Source organism: Populus euphratica, unplaced genomic scaffold (genome assembly GCF_000495115.2).
Source record: "Populus euphratica unplaced genomic scaffold, PopEup_1.0 scaffold245.1, whole genome shotgun sequence".
Lineage (NCBI taxonomy): Eukaryota > Viridiplantae > Streptophyta > Magnoliopsida > Malpighiales > Salicaceae > Populus > Populus euphratica.
Window position 1 is genome coordinate 25,546 of NW_011500127.1, and position 26,087 is coordinate 51,632.

The window sequence follows — 26,087 nt, forward strand, 5'->3', positions numbered from 1 at the left end:
GGACGTGAATATATGTCTGAACAATTTAAAGATTTTTGTAATAAAAAGGGTATAGCTAGACAATTAACTATTTCTTGTGCTCCACAACAAAATGATGTAATAAAAAGAAGGAATAGAATCCTATTTGATATGATTAGGTCAATGATGGTGCAAGCTAACTTATCAATTTTCTCTTGGGGAGATGCATTGTTAACTGCTACTTACATACTTAATTATATGCCCTCTAAATCTGTTTCATCCACCTCATATGAACTATAGAATGGTGTCAAACCTAATCTAGGTTATTTCCATCCATGGGGGTGTACAACTTATATTCACAATACTTTTCATGAATATAAAAAACTTGGTCCTTGAGGGAAAAAGTGTATCTTTATAAGATATTTAAACATTCTAAAGAATTTGCATTTATTGATGAAAAAGCTAGTGAAAGAGTGACAGAGATTGAATCATATGATGTTGTATTCTTAGAAAAGGTTTTCCCAAAAACAGGTGAGTTTGAAAAAGATTTTCAATTATATAAAATAAAAAATCTAGATTATGGCACAACAAGCCATTCAACAGAGGATGTAGATGAAACTTTTGAACCTTTTAGATATAGTAGGAGTGATATTTTATCTATTCCTACTCTCATGGAGCAAGATCATGAGCAATCTCAACCTTGAAGAAGCATTCATGAACTAGTTCCTCATCGTCGATTTGAGATTAAAGGAGAAACATTCATGATTGCTCCACAAGATGATGAAGAGCCTAAAACATTCAATAATACTTTATCTGGTCCTAAGGTAAGAGAATGGATTAAAGCAATGAAAGAAGAAATAGAGTTGATAAAAATTAATCAAGTCTGGGACTTGGTTGATTTATCATCAGAACGAAGATCTATTAGAAATAAATGGTTTCTTGAAATTAAATGTAAAGCGGATAGGTCAATAAAATGTTATAAGGCTCAGCTAGTAGTAAAAGGCTACACTTAAGAAGAGGGAATTGATTATGAAGATACATTCTCACTAGTTGTGAGGATTACTTCAGTTCGTCTTATTTTAGCTATAGTTGTGCATATGGACTTAAAGTTATACCAAATGGATGTCAGAACTGCGTTTCTCAATGGAGAACTAAATAAGAAGATCTATATGGATCAACCTTTAAGATTCGAGACTAAAGGACAAGAGCGCAAAGTTTGCAAGCTTAAAGGATTCATATATGGTTTTAAGCAAGCCTCTAGACAATAGAACATCAAGTTTCATCAAGCTATCCTTAAGGATGGTTTTATAATCATGGAAGAAGATCATTATGTGTATTTAAAATGTTCTAATAATAGTCTCATAATATTGTCCTTATATATTGACGACATCTTAATAGCTAGAAATAGCAAAGAGATGATTGATACTACTAAAAAGTGGTTATCATCAAACTTTAAAATGAAAGACATAGGTGAGGCCAACTATGTACTTGGTATGAAAATCATAAGAGATTGCGCTAAATGGCTTTTGGGTTTAACTCAAGAGACTTACATTAAAAAGATGTTAGAGTGCTATCACATGCAAGATAGCAAACCATGAACACCCCTGTTGATAAAATTTGAGTCTAAGCTGTGATATATGTCCCAAGACTATAGAAGAAACAGAGAAAATGTCTAAATTACCTTATGCCAATGTTGTCAGTAGTTTGATGTATATAATGATATGCACACATCACGATATATGTTATGCCGTTGGATTGATTAGCCGATATCAATCAAACCCTGGTCAGAAACACTAGATGATAGTCAAAAGGATTCTACAATATCTGAAAGGAACTTTAAATTATATGCTATGTTACCAAGGAAAGAAAGACTTATGATTGATTGGTTTTTTCAATGCTCATTGGAGAGGAGATGTCGACCAATCCAAATCAACTTCAGGATGTGTTTTCTTGCTTAATGATAGTGCAATACTATGGAGGAGCAAGAAACAATCCTGCATAGCCTTATCTACAATGGAGGCTAAGTATGTAGCTTGTTCTACAGTAATACAAGATGTTATTTGGTTAAAAAATTTCCTATATCATTTAAAAATTGTCAAATCAGCATCAGACCCAGTGACAATTTACTGTGATAACATTGTTGCAATAGTTGTGCCTAAAGATCCAAAATATCATGGAAAGACCAAACACATCAAGATAAGTTAGAGAAGTAATTACTGAACAAGATGTGATCCAAAAACACATTTCTATAAATTCTATGGTTATAGATCCACTCACAAAACCAATAAGGATACATTTGTTAGACATGTGAGATCCCTTGGCTTATGTAGAATATAATTAATAATATGATTAGTTTTAAGAATCATACAAAAGCTTATAGTAATAGAGTAATGAATAAATGTCATTAGAATATCATTTTATTCATTATTTGTTTCATGGATTATATTGAGTATCGTATAGTATAATTTTTTGAAGTATGTCGATAAACTTAGATTAGCTCACTCACATAAGCAATCACCTCTAGCACTTGTAATGTCAGTAGAGATGAGGCTATTTGAGTTTTAATGCTCAATAAGTGACTTAGGTGTAGTGGGAGCAATTTTAACTCAAAATGATTATTAAAAAGTCACATTCGCTGGGACCAAGATAAGGTTATTAAATAAAAGAATTTACATGAATAAGTTCTCACTATTTATATGTCTATTATGATTGAAGCCGAGCATGAAATTATTCATCTGCCACTAATGAAATATAAGCAAATGAGAATTTTTTATTTGAAATCTATGTTTTTAGCAACAAGACTAAAACTCATATAGTGTATTTTCTCTAACAATGAGAACAATGACATACACTCTTTGTCTTAAGAAAAAAAAAAAGTAAACTCTACTATAGTATGTATTTCATACTACATGTACTAGCGACCATTAGAGGAATAAATAATAAGTCCCTACTTCTTTATTATATGAGTCCTAGAGATCATATCTGAGATCTTAAAATCTTACCCTTTGTGACTTTTAACCATATCATGAGGTAATGTATTAATGATCATTACTTTAGGAGTATATCCTATGGTCATGAAATGATTCAAATTAAAGGAATACTCTTAGGAAAGCTAATTAATTCAGATTTAATTGATATGAGAGTGAAAGAAAAGGTAATTTTAGCTCTACACTTGATATTTATATTCACTGGTCGGGATCATGTCACTTGAATAGATTTGATATGATTTAGAATACTTGTAATTATAAGGATGGATTGAGTATGAAATTCTTGAGGGATTGAATTGTATTCAGTCAAATGTAACTAAAAATGCTAGGGGTAAATTAATACACTTTAAGAAATAATTAATTATGAGATTGATACCTCCTATATAACCTGTATTAGGTTTATATATTGGAGTTCCTTACACTGTGTGCTTCAGGTCAAACGATCTGTTCGCTAAATATGAAATTCTTATACAAGTTTGAAGTATAATGTATTAGAGAGATTCAGTCCTTCATGGGCAAGCGAGAGATATTGGTTATTGGGTTAGGTCTGGTTCGCCCATGATGGATAGACTTGGTCCAAGTTATTAGAAGAGTTACTAAAAAAATTAATCGCCTCCTTGAATCATATATAAAGGGACATAACCCATATGAAAGAAGACAAGTTTTTATTATTGAAAAAACATAATTATCTCTTTCTCTTCTCCCATCTTAACTCTCTGCATTAACCTGACAAGATTTACAAAGATGTTTGTATTATGAAATATCAGTTTGGTTCTAGTAATTAAAGTGGCACTGAAGTAATTGATTCAGAAATAAGAAAGTAAATTCTTACAAGTAAGTTTTCCTTTCCAATCTATAAATCTCAAAGGAGAGAAACTAAAAAGACTGAACACAAAACATAATCAACTTTATAGTACCTGTCGAGAGTCCAAAGTCTTCTAGGGTGGATTTTAGAAAATCTCAATTAATCCTATCATGTGCCTTCTCAAGATCAATTTTAGCTACCAAGATCCCATATCTACTTTTAGTCCTATGCATATGATGCAAGACTTCCTAAGCAATTAAAACATTATCAATAGTACTGCGACCTATTATAAAGTTGCTCTAAAGAGAGCCAATAAGATCAAGATAAAACCATAGTCTATTTACTAGAACGTTGGTAATAAGCTTATAAATAACATTTCATAAGCTTATAGGCCGAATCACTTGAAGTTGGAATGATTCTTCTATTTTGAAATCAAAACCATAAGCATTTCTAAAATCTTTCTGCTAAAATTGCCTTACTTAAAAGTGATTTGGAATAACCTTCAGATGTCTTCTCCCACTGCATCCAAATAAGTTTTAAAGAAGAAAGGTTGGAAACAATCCATACCCGGAGCTTTAAAAGGCTCCATACTAGAGAAAGCTATAAACACTTCATCTTTAGTAACCGGTTTCATCAATTCGGCCACTCTAAAATTACAAAGCTTAGGAACTTCAATCCCATCCAAAGCTTAAGTATGCATCATCAAAATTAAAAGGAGATATAAAGAAATTAATGGCCTCAACTTGTAACTTAGCATCATCTGAACACTAAGAACTATAAGGGAGAAAAAGGTCATATATCATGTTCATTTGCCTTTCAATGAGTGTATTAAAATAATATCATTTTAAAAAATAATAAAAAGTTAAAAATAGAGTTTTGATTGGGATGACTAGATTCTTCAAGTTTGACTAAGTTGCCTTCTATGTTTTTTAAAAAAAAATCAGCTCAAACCATATTTGACTAGTTAGGTTCAATAATTATCATTGAATTGAAGTTCAAAAGTTTTAATTATAAATAAACTAATAGAAATTGGATTTAAACTTAGCCCCCTAAATTATAACAAGAGAAGATTAAATTATAATAACCCCATGAGATATGTGAAGAATAAGAACTATTTAAAAGTATGTGATAGAATTTCCTTTATAATTGAGAAAATATTTAGAAAAATCTTATTCCCCAAACTTTCCTAAGATATTTTTATTTTAAGAAAAAATAAAAAAATAATACCAACAAAAACTCAAATTAAAATTGATCCATATAGTGAAGTTATAATTTAATCTATTTTTTAAAAGTAATTAAATATATTTTAATTAAAAAATATATAATTAACTTTTTAACTATCTTTTACTTAAAAATAATTAAAGATATTTTAAGCACAAAAAGAATTCTTATAGTATTTTGTAAAACGTAAAGGTGGTTTTTTACTGATTTTCAAATTTGAATAAAATTTATAATTTCAGGATAACTTAGGAAATCATTATATTCACTCCAAAACGAATTTGCTAAAGCTTGGAGTGGGGGCCATTACTAATAAAATAGTGTTAAGCAAATATAAGTTGTGTATAAAAATGAATTAACTATTCCAAACTGCGTGTCAAATTTTATAATATTTAAAGTGTATTTGTTTTTGTAATTAAAAAATACTATTGAAAAATTTTAAATTTTGATTTTATTTTAAATTAATTTTTTTATGTTTTTAAATCATTTCAATACATTAATTTAAAAAAAAATTAAAAATGTTATTTTGATATTTTTTAAAGTAAAAAATACTTTAAAAAAATTTACATAACAATTTAAAATATTATCTTATATATATATGTGCGTGTGCGCGTGTGCATAGAGTATGGCTGAAGAGAGACAAAATTTAGAATTCGGCATTGATTGTCATAAACAATAAAATTCAACAACTAGGAAACAGCCAAGATGATGAGTCCTATGTCTATCGCTTAAACAAAAGAAATTGGCAATATGCAATCTAAATAAATAATTTTAAGAAAGTTTTGGGCCATCCAATATCTTAACATATTCGCAGAGCCGACCTTGATTGAGACCTTTAATACTCTTTTTTGTCCAATCTACCATGACCTTTTATTTATTGACTCGTCACAGCCACCCTTCCTTCGTCACAGCCACCCTTCCTCTCTCTCTCTCTCTAGCCTCCTGCCTTCCAATTATCCGAATAAAATTATAAAAAGAACTCAAAAAGGGCATAAAAAGAAAAAGAAAAGATTTTCTGTGCACATAAAAGGAAAAGATTCTCACTCTTCCATTCTTATTTCCAAGCCCATGTAATTTTTACTGTGTATTTGATGGTAAAGTTGAAAATACTTATTTAAAATTACTTTTATCTAAATTAATGTATTTTTTATGATTCTTTTTATGATTTTATAATATATTAAAATAATATTTTTTATTTTTTAAAATTTATTTTAACATTGCGACATCAAAATAATTAAAAAAACCAAAAATATTAACTTACAACAAAAACATTCTGAAAGCACGGTTCGCCTACACTCTCAATTCTCAAACACATCTTTAAACCCCGTTTGAAACTGCATTTGCATTGGAGTTTTACCAAAATCTGAATTATTTTTATTTAAAAATAATATTTTTTATAATATATTAATATTAAAAATAATTTTTTAAAAAAACAATCACCTCACACGTTCAACAACCCCTTATTAATCAGATTATATATAAAAAGAAAGAAAGAAAAACGAAATTTCCGGGGAGAGAATAGCTGGGAAAAGGGGGGAAGAGAAAAAAACAGCAAGTCAGAGTGAAACAAATGCAAAGAAAAATCAAGGAGAGGTGAGCTGACCCAAGATCAGTAAGAAAACTAAAAATCCAAGAAAATTACAGGAAACTCACCTTAATTTTCCTTTCTTTTTATTCTTTTCTGCCAAACAAAATATATAATAATATTATTATGAAAAAGAGAGAGAGAAAGAAAGGCAGAGAGATATACTTATAAGACTTCTTTCTTGCTTTTTATTATTTATCTTCATCATCATATCATAATCACAGTCGCCTTCAATTTTCTTGTCAAACAAACACAACCCACAAAACACGAGAAAAGGAAGCGAGAAAGAGAAAAGGAGAGAGATTGATGGCTCGTGCTATGGGGATGGGTTTGGGTTTGGGTTCATCTTCTTCGGCAACTGTAGCGGTTGATAAAGCAACAAGCGATCTTTTAATCGGTCCTGATTGGACTATGAATATTGATATCTGTGATTCTGTTAATTCTAATTACTGGTAATTTCTTTTCTTTTTTTCTTTATAGCCCATCTTTTCTTTTTCAAGTTTTGGTGTTGACTTTGATGTTCTTGCTGAGAATTTTACGTTTTCTTTTTCAAATTTTGATAACAGGTAGGTTTTATGTATTCTTTGTACTTGTATACGTATGTATGTGTTGCAGATTCTGTTTCTGTAATTCTTTTTGGTTTTGTAGCTGAAATTGAAAGCTTAATTCTTTGTTATTTGTCAGTTACGATCAAAGTAAATTTTTTGTTTTTTTTCTTTGAAAAAACTTTGAATTTTATGTGAAATAAAGATTAGTTTTTACAGGGAGTTGCTCTTTTTTTTAAAGTGGGTTTTGTGATATTAGCATGTAGTGTTGGTTGATGATTTTTTTTTTTTTTTTATCAGGCAAGCCAAGGGTGGAGTGAAAGTTTTGTGATATTAGCATGTAGTGTTGGTTGATGATTTTTTTTTTTTTTTGATCAGGCAAGCCAAGGATGTAGTGAAAGCTTTGAAAAAAAGGTTGCAGCACAAGAGCCCTAGAGTCCAACTACTTGCTTTGACGGTACTTTATTTTTTCTTGAATTTAGTAATTTTTCTATTTTTTTCCTTAATTTTTCATTTCCATTACAGTTTTTTGAATTTGAACACTTGGAGCTTTTGTGTGAGATTTTTTATTATTATTATTTTTGCACCACTACATGCATTTGAATTATGTATTTGGGATTCGTGGAAGCTGTTGTTTATAAAGTTAATTTTCTTTTTTGGTGTTTTTGGAGTTGATTAATTGAGTGCAAAATTTACTTTGTAGCTTTTGGAGACAATGGTGAAGAACTGTGGTGATTATGTCCATTTTCAAATTGCTGAAAGGAATATATTGGGGGAAATGGTGAAAATCGTAAAGAAGAAGGTAACTCCTTGATTTTCTTGCTAGAATTATTCCTTCATGACTTGCAAGTTTTCTATTCTAATATGTATTCATTTTAAGATCTTTTAGAAATTCTTTTGTTGGCCTTTTAACCATCAGAGACCAGTTCAAGTGTTAGATATCACACTATAGATGGTTGCCATTCAGAGTCCTCTTGTAGTTGTAACCTTGCAGCCATTCTGTTTCGAGAAGATGTTAATATTGAGCTCCAGAAATGGAAAAGATAAAATGTTAGCAGAATTATCTGGTAGTGAAATAGAGTTCTGCATATACAGTAAAGAGATGGAACTGTTTGCGTTGCAGTTGATACATTGTTATGCTGTGTGTTCTATGGAGATTCCAATAAGGGTCGTTCTCCGCAAACCTTGTAACTAGGCCAGCAAAAATGGTTCAGGAGGAATGGCCATCTGATTTATGTGAGTAGGATAGTAAGCAGTAGTTTTGGCCCATCTGAACTAGGATAACAGATAAAATATAATATGATTGCACTTCTTGGTGCCTTTTCCATAAGAAATCATAGTGGTTTTGATGTTAAATTTCCCAATTACTTTGCCTTAGGCCTCCATTGGTATCAAATAAGACGAACATAGTTGATTTTGCATGTGAAAGTAGAAACCTTGATTTTTGTATTTTTTTTTTTCTCATCTAATCACCCTCTTACGTTTTCTTCAAAAAACTAAAAGGGGGCTGGGATGGGGAAGCTTTGATCTTAATTTAACACATTTTAATGGGATGTGCAGACAGATATGCATGTGAGAGATAAGATTCTGGCTTTGATTGATTCTTGGCAAGAGGCATTTGGCGGGCCTGGAGGAAAACACTCTCAATATTATTGGGCATACGAGGAATTAAGGGTTGGTATTTATTTGATCTACTCTTGCTGGGTTCAGTATGTGTGCCATGCATGAAATTTATTTTTTTTTAGTTGACTTCGGAAGTGGGACTGTAATTACTGAATGTTGGGCTGATTAGTCCCAGATCTGAAGATAATTCCTAGGTTTGGATCCAGCCAAATATTGCAGTGAACGGTCAATTTTTGAATGCTGGAAAGATGTGCTCTTGATTTGATCAATGTTAAAACTAATGCATGATTCATAATAAGAGTGCAATCAAATGATGCTATGGAAGAGTATAATCAAACAAGATACAAGCCAAATCCTATGGAGGAAATATTGTTCGTATGCTCTTGCAGCCATATCATAAGTTTTTTCTTTCGTAGTAGTTAAACAACAAATTATGCCAATATTACATGGAATATATACAGAAGAATTAATTTTTAGTTATGGGGTGTGTGAATGGCAGCGTGCAGGAGTTCAATTTCCCCAGCGTTCATCAAATGCAGCTCCAATATTCACACCACCTGCGACCAATCCAACATTGAGGCATGCCCAACCTGGTTATGGAATGCCTAGCAATTCTTCTAGTAGACTCGATGAAACAATGGCTGCGGAGATTGAAGGCTTAAGGTAAGGATCGATGGCTGGTTTGCACTTTGTCTATGTCTGGTGTATTCTCAAAATTCCCAAATCTCATATTTTGTATTTACTGATATTTTTCTTAATTATCATAGCGTGTCAAGCCTGGATTCCATGCGGGATGTTATGGAGCTCTTGAGTGATATGCTTCAAGCTGTTAACCCTAGAGACCGTGAGGTACGTGCGGTCAGCTTTTGACCTTTTAGGGAAACAAGGGAGTACAATATTTGAGATGTGGTCCTGCTTGTTTTTCAGGCTGTAAAAGATGAAGTTATAGTGGATCTTGTCAACCAGTGTCGATCCAACCAGAAAAAGTTGATGCAGATGCTAACTACAACTGGGTCAGTCACTGTTTAAATTTCAATTTTGCTGAAAACATGTTCTTGATACAAGATAGTTAGCTATATGCTTGTCTTATTTTCTCCATGCACATGCATGTTGATCCCATGCAAGTCTGGCGCATGAATATCTTAAAAGTGTCTTGGTTGTGATACAGGGATGAGGAACTTCTTGGTAAGGGTCTTGAACTAAATGACAGTATGCAAATCTTGCTTGCAAAACATGATGCTATTGCTTCTGGCTCTCCTATGCCAACTCAAGTAACAAGTTTAAGCCCCAAATCAAGTGAAGGATGTTCCTCTGACATCAAACCAACTGAAGCAAGAGATGCCAGCCCAAGATCTATGGCTAATTCTGTCATGCCAGTTGCTAATATGACAAGGAGTGCAGTAGATGAAGAGGATGAAGAGGATGACTTTGCAAAGCTTGCACGCAGGTACTCATGCTTATGAAAATAATCTTATATAATTTCTTCTTGGGTGATGTGAACTATTATTAGCACATTACATGTATGTGGGGTATTGCGGTTCCATCACTATGGAACCCATCATAAGGCAATCACTAGGTGGGAAATAAAACATTTACCATTACTGGTGGCCAGCATGATGAGGCACTAGAGCACTGATTGCTGGATAAAAGACTGCTCAGTTTATTTTAAATTGGTAGCTGGCCAACCTTTATGGAGATCTTACAGATTACTGATCCATTTCCTTTGTTCATGTTCTGCATCGTGGGTTTTACCGATGTTTTGATTTATATTTGCTCACGTTTTGTACCGTGAACACAGGCATTCCAAAACACAGTCCGGTTCATCTCAAAGCTCAGGTGGAACAAATGGAGCTCTTGTGCCATTGGATGCTGGCATGCCCACTGCATCAACCTCTTCCCCGTGCAATTCTCTGGCACTTGCTGATCCATCTCCACCAGTTAAAGCCATGAAAGATCAGGATATGATTGACTTTTTGAGCCTTGCCTTGTCAACAACATCAACCTCTCCTCCCACCCCACCAGTCTCCAACCAGCCCATGCCTCAGATACCTCCTTCCTCCAGCACACAAGGTTATCCCTATGTTTCTCAAACTTATCCTGTAAACCAAGGGCCTGTTCCATACAACAGCTATGTCGTTCCATGGGCCCAACCTCAAACTCAGCAGCACCAATTACAATCTCCATCTCAAACCCAGTTACAGCCTCACTCTTACCAACATTTACGTCCTCCATCACAACCGCAGCAACAGCTGCAACCTGAAGCCCAACAGCAATCAACGCCTCAGCCTCAGCAGCATTTGCAGCATCAATCTAAACCGCAATTGCAACCTCAGTTCCAGCCACAGTTGCGACCTGAACCCCAGCAGCAATCAGTGCCTCAGCCTCAGCAGCGTTTGCAGCATCAGTCCCAACCACAATTACAACCTCAGTTCCAGCCACAGTTGCAGCCACAACATCCTCAATACTCATCTGTCTACCCACCTCCACCCTGGGCATCTACACCTGGATATCTCAACAACCAAAATCACACATCTACTACAAATAACATGTTTTCATCCCCCCGATCCAACTCAAGTGCGTCTTATACTCCCATGCAAGCAGCTAGACCTATGCAGCAATTTAATTCCCTTCCCACAAGAGCAGGCAATGGATCAATTATTAATGGTGATTCAAGTTCTGCTTCTAGGGTACCTGCACCTCCAGGACAAAAGCAGTCCTTTGTTCCCTCTTACAAGTTGTTTGATGATCTGAATGTTCTGGGAAATTCTGATGGAAGGTTTAAAATGAATGGTAGCACACCGCCAAGCTTATCAGGATCTTCTGGCCAAAGTATGGTGGGTGGAAGGAAGTGAAAAGCTAGTGATTTAGGCATACTCAAACTAAATTTATATTTTTTGTGAATATGTCTAACGCTGGTGAATCTCTCAGTTTGGAGTGTCTTAAGAAAGTTCTTTAGATGTAGCTAAGAAGGTTCTTTAGAAAGAAGCAATTATAGATTTGCGCTCCCATTGATTGGTTGTAAATCCAACTATTGTGTAGCTTTGTTTGCTTGTCTCAATACTTATCTATGATTTTTCTCGATATATGAAATTGAAGTGAGTTTTAGTGGTTTGAGCTACTATAACATGAATTTTGGAAAGTGAGTCGTCAACGAAGGTGTGGTTTCATCGTGTTTTTCAAAGATTTTAAGTTATTTTTTATTTTAAATTAATATTTATTGTGTTCTGGATATTTTAATATATTTTTAAACAAAAGATAATTTCTACCATTATTCCTAAATCTGGCTTCATCACTTCAGCCTGTCTTCCCAATTTATTTGTCGAAATCTCCTCCGTTGTGTGCTATATAGCTGTCGAAGAAGCTTCAGTGGTGTGATCACAAGGATACTTCTGGCACAGACATTCTAATAGGACGTTGATGTGTTGAAAAATCGAATCTCTAATCTCCTCGCAGTCTACCACCAATCCATTTCCCCAATTTACCAACCTCTGCTCATTTCAAGGTCAAGTTGCAAGAAAAGATTTAATTCCCGTGTGTAACATGTCAATAACAACATCACTATTTGTCTGGCAAATGGCTGGATGCTTCTATGTCATTGTGTAATTACAACCACTGAGAACTTTGAAAGGGGAGGAGGAAAGCGGCGAAGGCGAGGGATTACATGGGGCAAGCTCGATAAATTAATTACAGGTTATACAATGGTTAACAAAAGACTATCGAAACATAAACCTCTAATAAAATACAAAGACGTGAGCAAGTTAAACCCCTGCGTTTCAGGGGATGATAACCAGATTAGCAACCTCTGTTTGCAACGCTCTGAATTATGTAAAGACAAGGAGTGCTGCTTTTACAAATGAACAAAGGGATGGAAGGATCAATGAGCACACCAAAAGGAAAAGAAGATGAGCCGAGGAAAGAAGCTATTTACACACATTTTGCCCATATGGCCATACCCATACCCATAGAAAAATTATTTGCCAAAGCCCTAGGACCCTCCTGCAATATGCAGGACTTCACACCCTCAGCACGGGAGGCTAATGAAATATGTTGCACAAGATTCAGGATTCCAAATCAATGTTTCTGCATAGAGGTGTTGGCGTGGTAGCTCATCACATTGTGTGCTTCTGCTGCAGCCGCTGCCAAAATGACAACTTAGTCGACTGGTAAAAGAAAATATGCTTTCATCTTGCTTGAGTGTTGTCATCGGCATAGATTGAGAATAGAGCATCAGTAGCACCAGCAGCAAGGAGCACTTGGTAAGGATGGAAGGTGAGGCAGCTTACAGGACTGATCTTCTGGCCCATGATGGTTAGGTGGTATGTAATGGAGTCTAATTGCTCACCATTTAGACTGAATAATTTAATAATTTGTTTTGCTGATCCGCTGGCAATAATAGGGGCATGCCTATGAACAGATAAAGCTGTGAGTGAGCCCCTGTGGGCCTTGATCGTGAGATAGGGATCCATAAGATTTCTCATATCCAGGAACTTCATGTCACCAGCCTGAGATGCACTGACAATCTGAAAGAAAACAAGAGAAAAGAAGCTCATGCATGGTGAGATGCAAATCCACCACCAGTATCGAAAAGTGCACTGGTTACCTTTCCAGGATCAAGCCCAGGTTGAAAGCCAATCCCCACAACTTTTACTACATTCTCAGTGTGTGGCCGACTAGCACAAACAAGCCTAGCATTAAGAGAGCACAACAGTTCAGCAGAAAGGAACGCAAAGTGCAACATCTTTTGATACATAGTTCATCATAACCAACTATGCTAAAGATACTTAAACTTTAATTAAATGGTGTAGCAGCTCGTGACTAGGTTTTTATTTGTAATTTCATCAAGTGATCATGTCATTAAATGTACTCCATTATTTGAAAAAACTTTCCCTATCACAAATGCCACATTATTTAGTAATTAAAATTTTGTAAGAAGTTTTAGGACCCCTAGCATTGGGTTACAATAAAATCCCAAACACATTTCATCCATGTACAACCCCAAAACATCTCACTGGAAAACATCAGAAACCAGCATATATGTATTTAGAATCAGTATCATGTAAAAGGCAGCAACAGTATACAAGGATATCAATATTGTTAAAAACCTGTAAACATTACCAGAGGGACAATTTACAAGCAGAGCTTACATTTCACGTATCCGGACATCATAGAGTTTGACAGATCCATCCACAAAACCAGCAGCAAATTGACCTCCATGAACTTCAGAAGCAGACTGCACAGATAAACATAAAAGAAGATCTTTCAACATGATAGACAAGTTACCAATAATAACAGCAGATATTATACAAATTCCTAAGTAGAAATGAAATAAAAGATTCTTGAAGACAGACGCTCTAAACAATAGTACACAAAATTATGAGCATCCTTAAATTGGGACAAGATTGTTCTAAAACAAACATAATCCCAAGAGAATTTTGGTATCCATAGGAATTCAATTTGAAGGTGCTATTGAAAGATGTAGTCCCAAGAGAACCAATTCACTTTTATGCCAGGCAACTATAAAGGCTACCCTATTCCCAATGAGATTGATACAGATACAAAGAGAAGAAATGAAACCTCCACAAAGCTTCTATCACTCTAGATAAAGGACAACAGTCCTATTGTAGAGCAGGAAAACAAGAGTGAAAGTATGAAGGACAACTACAGCGATGAAAACTACTGGGAGGGAGGTGAACTGTTTCTCCAGTATGGTTGGCTTATACCAAGAGTATAACACCTGGCCTGTCATTTTGCTTTCACCATGGAGGAATTGATCGTCCATATTCAAGATGGCATACCATATCTTCTATTATTACAAATTATATAATTATAATGGATGAAAGCAGAGGCAGGGTTAAATATAAATTTATGTGGCATTCTAAGAACAATGCTTTTTCGTAAAACTAAAACAATATACTCTCACAACCTCAGAAATTCCAGAAATAGACGAAAGATCGGTAAGATGGAGTATAGGTATTGCGCATTCGAATGCCCAAGTAAATGGGAGGAAAGTTGAAAAGAAATATTCTAGGAAACAAGATCCATGGAGCCAGCTGCAGCTAGTTAGGATAAAAGGCTCAGTTTCATCCAGTCAGAAACAGTTTTCTACAAACCTTGGCAAGATTTCTTTATATTCTACAGGTCGGGGAAAAATCTCAGGCATGAATAGTTAATAGTTGAAAATCAACAATGGTTGATGGTAAGTGATTGTTTTGACAGTTTTCTACAAACCTTGGCAAGATTTCTTTATATTCTACAGGTCGGGGAAAAATCTCAGGCATGAATAGTTAATAGTTGAAAATCAACAATGGTTGATGGTAAGTGATTGTTTTGCCTTACAACCTGCTTTTCAAATTACTTTTCATCTTAAAAGGGCCATCAAATTGATGATTTTTTAGGTGTTTTTAGATGGTTTTGATGTGCAATGTCAAAAATTAAAAAAAAAAATCTTAAAAAACATAATTTTGATGCATTTTTTAATTAAAGAACACCCTGCACCACAATAGCAAACACACTGCAAGACACCATTTACTGTCTCCAGCAACCATCGTTGTCAGAAATGACACAAAAGGCATTTGTTAAAGCCCCATGAGACAATCACATATCAGCATAATAGGAACATGCATGATAACTTTTTTCTTAAGTGTTATTAGACTGCAATGCCGGCTGTAGTGTTATGTGAGTACCTGCCCAATCAAACAACTAAACAGTAAATAATCAGAAAGTGAGGGAAATGAGGAAGTACAAAACGCCATGACAACACCAAAAACTAAGTAACCCATTTTCCATTTGTGAATGAAATATATTCATGCTGTCAGAAGCTCTATCATTCTCCTTTCACACACACCTAAATCATTCCCGCATCCACAGGCACACCATAAACAAAAGAACAAAAGGATCTCTTTCAAAACCACACAACATTTTACATTTGCAACTCTCGCTAATAACTTTGGTCTGCTATTATCACAGTAGCAAAAGAATGGTACTACTTTTCAAAACCCCAGGAAACAGAACTCACCATTGCTGAGACGCTGCAATCTGAAGACGAAGGAATGGAATGAATAAGCTGCTCTTTATCCAGGTCCCACAGCATGATGGATGATATCCCACTAGAAGCATACTAGTGATGCAACATTAAAATTGATGAAACTATTATGAGCATCAAGTTATGAGTGTGAAAACATTACCTAAAGATAATCTTAAGAGTGAGTATATACCAGATATCCTGATTGTTGTTGCCAGTCCACAACAGCATTCAAACTCCCCACACAGGGTTTATGACCTTGGATTGAAGAAAATGCAGTGACAAGCTTTTGCTTACCATACACAGTGTAGTCTTTCCAAATCCGTATATTTCCATCACCTACAGCAAAAACAAGCACAGCAAAATGATTCCAGGCACTCGAATATCAGACCATTGTAGCCACCATGAAATGAATTTCTGATCGTAAAAATCATTACATGAAGCAACAAGAAGCAAACTGTCATCAAGCTCGTTTACAAGACAGAGCTTAGAAATTCCCTTGTTTGGAAAATCATGATTATCAAACCCATTGAGAAGGTTACCTTCCTCATAATTCCATACCCTACAAAGAAACAAGCATCACACACCTCAAAGACCAATACCAGAGATAAGATGAAAAACACCTGCCTATCACAATTCACCAAGGAAAAACAAAAACAAACAAAACCCATACTCCACCTTTTAGTGATTACCCAAAGTCTTCCTGTTGTCCCCCAACAGAATTTAGGAGTACACATGCTGAATTTTTCTTACTAGATGGAAAAGGTAACAGAGTAAAAAGGACTAAAGATGAATCTGAGTAATGCATGAAAGTTTTCCAACTATTTAAATCATGGCATCAAACTATGCGGTAAATATATGACCAAACTTGGCATGTCATACTGATATACCCATGTTAAAATAACATTATATTAAAGAATTATTGACAAGAGACTGGCTTGCCTAATCCGTTCATTCTCATCAGCAGCAACCACAATTGGGGAGAAAGGCTGCAGCAAGGCTGTCTTTGTACCAGTTTCAAACTTCGTATCCAAATTAGCAATTCTATTTTTAAGGTTGCTAACAGCTGACCAGGAAAATGAAAATTTCATCAGCTCAAGCAAAAATTAAAACAAAAATAAATAAATAATAGATGAGAAAACAAATAGAAAGGCCCACAGGAGTGCTGGCACGTTGCAATGTGCTCCAGTGCAAATTTTTCCCTCTCTTCTCTTCTAGCTAAAATTTCTTCAGTATCATCTGGCACAGTGAGAAGTGGCTTTGAGAAGTGACCACAACTCCATTTGTAGATGGTTGACTGAGGAAGTAAACTGCGTTCTGTGCCTCCAGAAGATGAAACAGAACCCAGAAGAGGATCTGCTAATCCTGAATCTGGAAAATTCATAAGGTGTGGCCTGAAATCCAAAGAACACACTCTACGCATTCCTGTTACGTAACTTGGTCTAGGAGGGCTGACAGGAGGAGTTCTGAATGGTAGATGACCTGTTGAAAAATTCCAAAAGCAAAGATTATAGAAGATCAAAAGCTGAAGGTGCAAATGATTAAGATGACGAAATCAATTGCTTATAGTGATACAGCACAGTAACAGTAAAAAGATTTAAAGAAAAGAGTTACCTGCATTCATGTCAAACCAAGATGATGAACGAGCCATCCCACCAACACTTGGATATGGAGATGAAGTTTTTGGATCGCCAGGGCGTCCACTACTACCAGCAGAATTTACAGATTTTGTCACCACTTGCTCAATCCCAATAATAGACAGTACACTTCGACCAAGGCTTGCTATGCGTGGAGAAGGATCCTTGGCCAAAGTGCACATAGCTAGTACACACTGGGAATATAATTCATTATCTAGTGGCTTTGGCCTTGAATGGTTTGCTGCCCCATTGCTGACAATGTCATTCAATATACCAGAATTGGAATGCTGAGATGAATCATCAGATAAAGGTGATCCATGCATGATTCCAGCTGTAGTAAGAGGACTACTAGTGGATGCCCTTCCATCTCGAACCATAGATGGGTTGTCACTACCAACTCTTGTCAAAGGGCCAATTTGAGATGAAACAATACTTGCATGTGGCACATACTGATTTGGGTTGATGTATCCGCTACCTGTAGCTTTTACATGGACCAAAGAAGGTAATGAATTGAGCAGAGAATTAGACTGAGGTTTCCAATATGAGGCAGCCATTGACTTGAGGTGCTGTTTGTGGCCAAATGCAAAGCGTGCCAGAGCTGAACAAAGACAACTGAATTCACTCAAGATTCAATATTGTAATCCCAATAAGTCACTAAACAAACATGAAACAGAACAAAAAAAATAGAAACTGAATTCACTCAAGATTCACTATTGTAATCCCAATAAGTCTCTAAACAAACATGAAACAGAACACAAAAAAGAATTGACTGCCCCATACATCGATACCCCTACACATGCCCCAGGGTAGGTAAAGAGATAAAGTGGACATGACAAGGCAAAAAGGTGCCACTCATCATTGATTTTCGAGAGAAGAGTCATGATAGGTTTTACTGTAAAGTAGCAAGTGCAAAAATGTCACTGTGTTTTCAAGGACAGAAACATATAACATTGACATGACAAAGATTGCTTTCAACTTGATTAATTTTTTCTTATGAACTTGCCTACATAATAGATTGAAACAATACAGGAGGCACCGAAACGTTAACAGTTAATGAATATATAAGCATTAAGTATATCTGTGAGCAAAGCAAGAGGATTGAAGCCCAGGATCATCCAGGCTTGTAAGTACACTCACTGGCTTTGGATAATGTAATATATATATATATATATATATATATATATATAAGCCCTCAAGATTTTACTTCTGCCAAGAGAAAAACATTTTCCCATGAAACAGATAAAAACCAAGATTAGGAGGCAGAAAAATGAGAAGAGTAGGTTAACCCGCTCCCTGCTGAATCATGCATGATAATTGTAATTGAAAGCATATTCATAAAAAGAAAGAAAAATGATCCATCAAGTACAGAAATATGAACTGATAGTTATCATATACCTACAGCAACCTCCGCCCTAACCAGTGGACTTCCATCTGACACAAGGCTTAATAGACTTCTAATAATATTAACTTCAGCTCTAACTTTTTCATCATCATCACACTCATCATCTCCATGAACACCATCTCTGCAGACATCACCGCCAACATCAAGCAAGGTGGCCACTGCAAATGCAGCAGAAGCCCTAACCTGAAATGAATGGCTTCTGTATTAAGAGGCTTAATAAATAAGCAAACTCACTAAGAACTGCGAAGGAAAACAAACTAATTAAGAGGTAGACCTCTGGTTGAGGCAGCAACAGTAGAGGAGCATATATGGCGGGGGCATCAGCCTGCAAACCTAGCATCTGAGCCTCTGTGAAATCTTCCCACAGCTTTCCAAGGCAGAGGCAAAGCCACTGAAGAAACAAAGGTTCAGTTTGTGCATCAATTGGCACTGATCCTCGTAAGTGCCTCAAGCACACATGAATTAAATCAGCTTCAATACAGGCTTCCTGGCCCCGTCTGTGCCCATCAACAATAACAGCCAAAACAAATGCAGCCATTGCCCGCTGTTCTGGATATGCTTCCAAGCTATCGAGAAACCTAATAAAATATGTATGTCCCCCATCCTTAACAAGGTCAACCTGGCATGACTGAGAACAACAAAACAGAACTTCATAAGTACTTTTGTAGAAATGATTAGAGTAGAGGGTAAGACGGGGGTAAGATTTACAAGGTAAAGTTTTTGAAAAAAGAATAATAGCCACAAGAAGATTTCAAGACAAAGGCTCATGAAATATAATTTCTTATAGTGGTAAAATTGCCAGCCTAAGCAATTCTTTGAGCAATAATATCACTTTTGTACTCTTTATGGGTTGGGAAAACATCATTTTAGCAATGCAAGATGTATTTTAGGGACATCAATATTATTACATCTTGTATCAATTGAAAACATCGTTTTAGCAATAATGCCCCAAAGGCAAAAACCCTATGTATTTTAAAGTTTCTTGGTAGCTAGTATACCTTTGATAATTATGTGCATCACTGGAAATGATCATTTGCCGCCTTTCAACTTATGCTAACCAGTTTTACAATATATATAATGCAAGTAAAGAATATTATACTCCAATAACTCCACAAGAGACCAAGAACATTCAAAATGTTGTCTCATATGCCAACGTACATGCAATGAATTTGTCAAAAAGCTGAAGTTAAAAATTTACCTTATCAAGTGCTAGAATTTTTGTCCATATGAATACAAGAATTTGCCTTAGTTCTGGTGTTGTTGTTTGCAACAGCTTCAAAACATATGGAAATATTCCAACAGATAAAGCCTAGAAAAACCAAACCCGTTAAATAACTTCGTAATAATAAAATTCCAACCAATGCGCCTTTGTTCAAAAAAGAAAAATCACTAGCACCAAAGAATTCAACAGCAAGTACCAGATCTACTGCCCAAAGTCCCATATCAAGGAATCTCCCCAGAAGGACCAGTGCCCGGAAACGATGGCTTTGACTAAGCAGAACCTGTAGACAAATAAGTAAGAGATGTCATCATATAAAATGTTAATGACTAAGAAACAGAATAAAAGAATAGACTTCAGCTAAGACAGGCACAAATGTGGATAAAATCAAACCTAATATAAAAGCATTTTACAAGTTTAATTTTCATAATTACAAACTTTAGGGAAAGCCACTTATGATTTTCTGGAAACTAACATGGGCTAGGCGTCACACACCTGAAGAACAATAGGTAACTGCTCAGGTGGCTTCTTATGTTCAGAGCCATGGTCCAACCACACCTCAAAAGCCGTCAGTTGTTCAGTAAAAAAAGGACTCGGCTGAAAAAAATAACATGTTGCTTAGACATGATAAATTTTTATGCCTTGGATGGACAACAGGTAATAACATTAACAAGTAAAATAAAAACGATAGTAGTCTAACAAAAGCATATGATAATTATGCCAAAAGCAATTTCATTACATTTCAGTGTAACATAGTACCAAGAAAACCAATGAAACACACCTGGAATTCCGCATTGGGGTCCTCGACCATAGATGGAAGCTGCGAGAGGCAAATTTCAGCAGCCATATCCCATGCATCCCTGCATTGAACCGTAGTGAAATTGTGATAAATGGATAGACAAAAACACTGCAGAATTAACAAAATGAGCATCTCCTCCAGTACCACATATGATGCTGATGGGTTGGTGGCAACACTGGGTGAGAAATCGGAGAACAATTTGCCGAACGCATAATTCTTTCAGCAAGTAAGAAATTTCTGAACAGACTGGCAACTAACAAATCTTGTCTGAACAACTTCTGAAAAAGATCTGCAGGGAAAATTCAAGCGTCAGCTATGTGTACCAAAGTGCACAGATGACAAATCGAAAAGGCATTATTTACTAAGAAGCAGCTACCACGGGGAAGAACATTCCAAGCAATAGTGTCTGTCACTGCAGTAAAGATCCAGTTCAATTCTCCCAGAAGTGTTTTACGATCGTTTTGCCGTCCAGGAATTTTATCAATTAATGAGTAGTCAAGGGAGTCACAAAGAAGTGAACGTCTGTAAAACCTGCAGTGCAGGGATCAAAGTAACCAAATGATTAACAAGTATATAAAACAAAAATCATCAATGACCACAAATTCAGGTATGAACCACATGAAAACTGCAAATATCAAGACAATGATATAGTGCACTTAGATATTCCTTACAAAGCCAACAAACAACAAAATAATACAGGGCAATCATAGGCAATAACAAAATGTAATTATGCACAGAGCAACATGGAAATCCTTTTCCAAAAGCCAGGAAGCTGCTATATGAAAGGAAAAGAAATGATGAATTATAACAATCAGAACTAAACCAAACAAAGGCACCAGCCTGACCATTTCAATGCCATCTTGATAGGAGTGGTGAGGCATGAAGTGAACACATCAGCTGGAAATTCATCACTTTGTGGCAAAGTCTCATGTGCTTCACAGGCTGCAAGCAGAATGCAATTGCTCACGGACCCAGCAGAGCCAGAAGCACTCCAGTCATGAAGCTATTTAAAGAAAAGAAACAGCAATAATAGTAAACAGACCACTAAAATTGTGGGATCAAATTTTATGAACAGCAGCAAATGGATACACAGTAAGAAATTTTATAAGAGCACAATTGCCGAATACCTCTAGAAATGCATTGACTATCATCCCAGCAGCAGAGCAATCAAGAACATAGATTGATGGTGTCCTTAGCCAGGAATCAAGATCACTGATTGGCAAGGGAATATATTGTGTATAGCTCTGAACCAGTCAAAAGGCGAGATAGTTTTAGCATGTTACATATAAAACTGTTTAGAAAGAGGATTGAAGCCATGAAATGCAGAAACTTGTCAGCTAAAAGAGTAAAAAGAAATACCTTATTGAAAAGCCAGATTTCACCATTAGCAGTTGGCTTTGGAACACCATGCCCATTGTAATGAAACAGAACTCTCTCGGACTTGGCATGTTTTCGGCATGTATTACAAAGTTTCTTCACTTCATCAACTGTGGGATCAAGTTGAACCTTGTAGCGGGCCTGGTCATAGAGAAATAACGTAAATACAAATGAAACTATAGAGATAATTCAAAGTAAACAGTATTTGTCAAGAATTTCCTCACCTTAGGTTGCCACCTTTCATACTGAATGCTTAAGTTTTTTCCAATTGTTTCAAGAGCTTTTTGAGGTGCCATTGAAAATGGATCTGTCAAAAAAGGAGGAGATTGTAAACTAAAAAAGGAGGATCTAAATTCATATATAAAAAAAAAAAATTGTTCTTAGCACTCTTAATAATGCTTCACTTGATTGCCAAAATGATAAGATGATAGGTAAGTAAATTGGATTTAAAGTATGTGTTGCAAAATTCAGAAAGCTCCCAGATTCTAGAACTTTGCTTCCTTTCATACAATCAAAACATTACAATCATATGAATCATATGAGTCCAATGGTAACATAATAATCAAACAATAGTGACAGAGTTGAGCACCACACAACAGTTTCCTAAAACAAGTTTAAAAACTGCATGATTCAAACATCAAAACAAAAGCTAAAGTGAAAGCAGCACAGAATATGAGTAGAGAGAAGGCAAAAATCTAAAACTAATAAGAGAGAATCAGCAGCTAAAATTGCACCTATCCAGCATTCCATTCTGGCACAAGGGGATATCTTTATTACATCCGGAGGATCAACACTGATGTTTAAACATAAAACTAGAGCTACATATCCAGTCTTCATCTGCACAAAAAGTTAAGATCTAAATCAAAAGACAAACACATGTAAGCATATAACTCCTAAGCATATAGAACAAAAATTTATCACAGTAGCACAACATGGAGATGATAAAAAAAATGACTAAGTAGAAAAGATGTGATTAATTATATATTACCATCAAAGCCCTTCTCAATAAAAGAAAAATATTCAATACAAGGAACAGAACTTTTGCAAACAGCATAATCTGAGGCAACAACATCCCACAATGTGTAACAACTAAATGCATAAAAAAAAAATTCCCTACTTACTCATTCAATATTTCCTTACACGAAGCTATTTTCAGAGGCCATGATCTATCGTTTTTGCAAAATCATTTTCTTCTAATCATGCCAAGCGATAGAAACAGTACCCTATTCTTAATAAGCACACGTGTCATTCACAAGATTTCATGGCATTTGCCAAAATTTATGGGAATCCCAAAGAAAAAAGATGGCCAACCCTATGAAAATCTTAAAGCATTTGCCAAAATTAGGACAATCATTGTACCCTATCATCCAATCTTAGCACGATGTCAAGCTTGGACTGTTGCCTTCTAGAAAATTTTCATTTTTCCCAAGACAATAAACAGTGCCACAAAAGAAATCAACTAGTACTGTTTTAGCTCCAAAGCACCAATGCCAAGCATGTTAATTTACCAGCAGACATTCAGTTATGCATGGCATGCACAACAGATGGTTGCACGGGCAATATGACAAACCTTATTGCAGTATTGAAATCTCATTAGCCATTTGAAAGTTTAATGAAGACTTTTTCATCCAAAGTAAAATGTAATGGAGAGCTAAATCATGAAGACAGCGACCCTTAAATTTCCTCAGCTGACTTTGTTTCAAAATCTCACAAAGCTCCATACTCGTCAGAGGTCGCATGATCTTTATTTCCGCTACTTTCGTCCACTTCAACATTTCTACTCCCAAATTCCCCTTACTTGATTGTTAAGCTAATACAAAGTCACGCATTTGATGGCATAAACTTTTTACCAATACAGCAAAATCCTAATCAGTACTTCTCTATAAACTACACTTCATTTCTAGGGATGCCATGTTAAAATTCCCACGTCCTGAAGACAATCCTCTATGAAACAAGAACCAAAACCATCAAGTGCCACAATTTCTATTTACATTGAATCAAAACCCCTTCAAAACCCCAAAAGGAACACATTTTCCGGTGATCACACAACAATCATTTACAAGTCTGCACAACCCAAACAAAAATACCATCTCCCCTCAACAGTTCCATTCTGTATTCACACAACTATTTTCTCAAAAAGGCCTTTTCAATTAATAACTACACAAACAAACCTAAACGACCAAATTCGCTTCAAAATCATAAATCCACCCAAAAAACGACCTAACCAAAAAAACCCTAAAAAACCTACAACTCATCCACATTCAATCAAACACTAAATTTCAACAACACAGCATCTTACTCTGTCCTTCGGCCGCCATTTTGAAACAGGTCCACTATCAGACGGACCAGTAGGCACTGAAGCTTCAAATGCCTCATGTCTAAGCTCACTCAAAACAGCACTCTGAGGCAAATACGCCATACTAGTCGTCGTCGCGGCTGTACTTCCTGTCGTCGCATTGCCTCCGCCGTAATTACTAGTGCTAGCAGTATCAGAATCTCTATCTCTATTATTATTGCTGCTGCTGCTGCTGCAATTATGATTAGTATCACTGTTATTATCTCTTCTTGCTGAATCAAGAGCGTCGTCTCCGTGACTTGACGGAAAATCATCGTAATGGTTGGAAACCAAAGCAACTGATGATTGTGAGGAGAATCTTGACGCCGTTAACTCTCCCAATGCCATCCAAATCCCTAAAAAACAAGAATAGCATGTACAGATTTTTTAGGAAATGGAGATTTGTTTTCGAAACCCTAGCTTTCGGAAGTGATGAAACGATATCGCTTTTGGAATCAGAAGAGAGAGTGGGAGTTTTTGCGGCGGTTGTGTGTATTTACAGAGGGAGGGAGGGGGTTAATCAACGAAACCGCTGAACCAGCGGCGCATGGAGATGCGTAGGAGAGAAGAGAGAGAATCCAGCTCGGTGGTGTGGTGGTGGAGAATGGTTGTGGTTGTCACTGCGGTGGTTGCGTTGGTGGAAGAGGAGGGGGGCGCGCATAGAACAGTGTGGAGGCGCAACGAGAGAGGAGAGGGTGGGAGAAATGAAGTGAAAAACGGAGAAAAGATGGTGCAGAGAGAAATAGGATTTTTGTTTGGCAAGTGAGGGTGTGTATAGGTGTATTTTAAATTGTTAATTTTATTTTATTTATTTATGTTTTTTAATATAAGGTAACTAATTTAGTTATTTTGTTTGAATTATGACTGATATAAAATAAGTATGGATTTTAAAATTGTTTAATAGTTCTATTGCTGATGTGGTTTTTTATTTTCAGTTTGTGGGTGAATTTTACCTTCTTTTTTTTCCATGTATACGGATACACACATATAAACTGAGATAGAATTGATTTTATATATACCTTGTGTTTAGTTATTATTTTAAAATAAAAGATATATATAAAATTGATTTTAACATGGAAAATAAAATTGATTTTAAAATATTAAAATCAATTTTATATATATTTTTTATTTTAAAATAATAACTAAACACAAGATATATATAAAATCAATTCTATCTCAGTCTTTTATATATATATATATATATAGAAAAGATATATGGATTTTTTTATTGAAAATATAAAAATAAAAACAGAGATATTAAATAATTTTATCTCTGAAATTTTATATACTTTTAAAATAAAAGCCTAGGAGAGATAGTAATTCCTATCATACTAGCTTATTTTAGTGTGGTTATAATTATTTTTTAAATAATTTTTGTTTTAAAATACAGATTAATAATATATTTTTTTATTTTTTAAAAATTATTTTTAATATTAATACATCAAAATAATTTAAAAATACTAAAAATATATTGATTTGAAATTAATAAAAAAAAATTAAAAAAAATTACTTTTAAAACACGAAAATATCTTAAGTTAAAATGGTATAAAAAGATTTATTTTTCATCTTTTTTTTT

General features: G+C 35.1%; 2 protein-coding genes across 3 annotated transcripts; one reads left to right on the forward strand and one right to left on the reverse strand.

Annotated features, from left to right (window-relative positions):
• The first annotated feature begins 6,686 nt into the window (after positions 1 to 6,686).
• On the forward strand, positions 6,687 to 11,835 carry LOC105110287 (target of Myb protein 1-like). The gene is made up of 9 exons (XM_011005276.1): positions 6,687 to 7,005; positions 7,477 to 7,555; positions 7,802 to 7,900; positions 8,659 to 8,772; positions 9,221 to 9,384; positions 9,489 to 9,570; positions 9,649 to 9,734; positions 9,890 to 10,168; positions 10,520 to 11,835. The coding sequence occupies exons 1-9, from the start codon at positions 6,860 to 6,862 to the stop codon at positions 11,571 to 11,573; spliced, it is 2,103 nt and encodes a 700-aa protein (XP_011003578.1). The 5' UTR covers positions 6,687 to 6,859; the 3' UTR covers positions 11,574 to 11,835.
• Positions 11,836 to 12,373: 538 nt separating this feature from the next.
• LOC105110288 (regulatory-associated protein of TOR 1-like) lies at positions 12,374 to 25,277 on the reverse strand. 2 transcript variants are annotated; one of them, XM_011005277.1, is made up of 23 exons: positions 24,476 to 25,277; positions 22,911 to 23,013; positions 22,401 to 22,483; positions 22,159 to 22,317; positions 21,927 to 22,043; positions 21,645 to 21,802; positions 21,176 to 21,330; positions 20,944 to 21,088; positions 20,782 to 20,860; positions 20,496 to 20,597; positions 20,200 to 20,283; positions 19,980 to 20,090; positions 19,056 to 19,409; positions 18,775 to 18,964; positions 17,357 to 17,977; positions 16,901 to 17,224; positions 16,685 to 16,808; positions 16,180 to 16,304; positions 15,936 to 16,081; positions 15,737 to 15,838; positions 13,866 to 13,951; positions 13,322 to 13,406; positions 12,374 to 13,241 (listed from the first exon to the last, which is right to left on the reverse strand). In XM_011005277.1, the coding sequence occupies exons 1-23, from the start codon at positions 24,857 to 24,859 to the stop codon at positions 12,903 to 12,905; spliced, it is 4,176 nt and encodes a 1,391-aa protein (XP_011003579.1). In that variant the 5' UTR covers positions 24,860 to 25,277; the 3' UTR covers positions 12,374 to 12,902. The 2 variants fall into 2 exon arrangements, with proteins under 2 accessions (XP_011003579.1, XP_011003580.1); XM_011005278.1 differs by lacking the exon at positions 24,476 to 25,277 and adding an exon at positions 23,747 to 24,460.
• Between the last annotated feature and the right edge of the window lie 810 nt (positions 25,278 to 26,087).

What these genes read in the sequence shown, in the direction of transcription:
- LOC105110288 (XM_011005277.1), bottom strand. Translation starts at nt 24,859, where the DNA reads ATGGCATTGGGAGAGTTAACGGCGTCAAGATTCTCCTCACAATCATCA. An exon ending in CAGAATGGAATGCTGGATAG is followed by an intron (nt 22,484 to 22,910) that starts GTGCAATTTTAG and finishes CTTTTTTGACAG; the next exon opens with ATCCATTTTCAATGGCACCT. An exon ending in ATTGCAGCGTCTCAGCAATG is followed by an intron (nt 13,952 to 15,736) that starts GTGAGTTCTGTT and finishes TTATCTGTGCAG; the next exon opens with TCTGCTTCTGAAGTTCATGG.
- LOC105110287 (XM_011005276.1), top strand. Translation starts at nt 6,860, where the DNA reads ATGGCTCGTGCTATGGGGATGGGTTTGGGTTTGGGTTCATCTTCTTCG. An exon ending in TCCAACTACTTGCTTTGACG is followed by an intron (nt 7,556 to 7,801) that starts GTACTTTATTTT and finishes TTTACTTTGTAG; the next exon opens with CTTTTGGAGACAATGGTGAA. An exon ending in TTAACCCTAGAGACCGTGAG is followed by an intron (nt 9,571 to 9,648) that starts GTACGTGCGGTC and finishes CTTGTTTTTCAG; the next exon opens with GCTGTAAAAGATGAAGTTAT.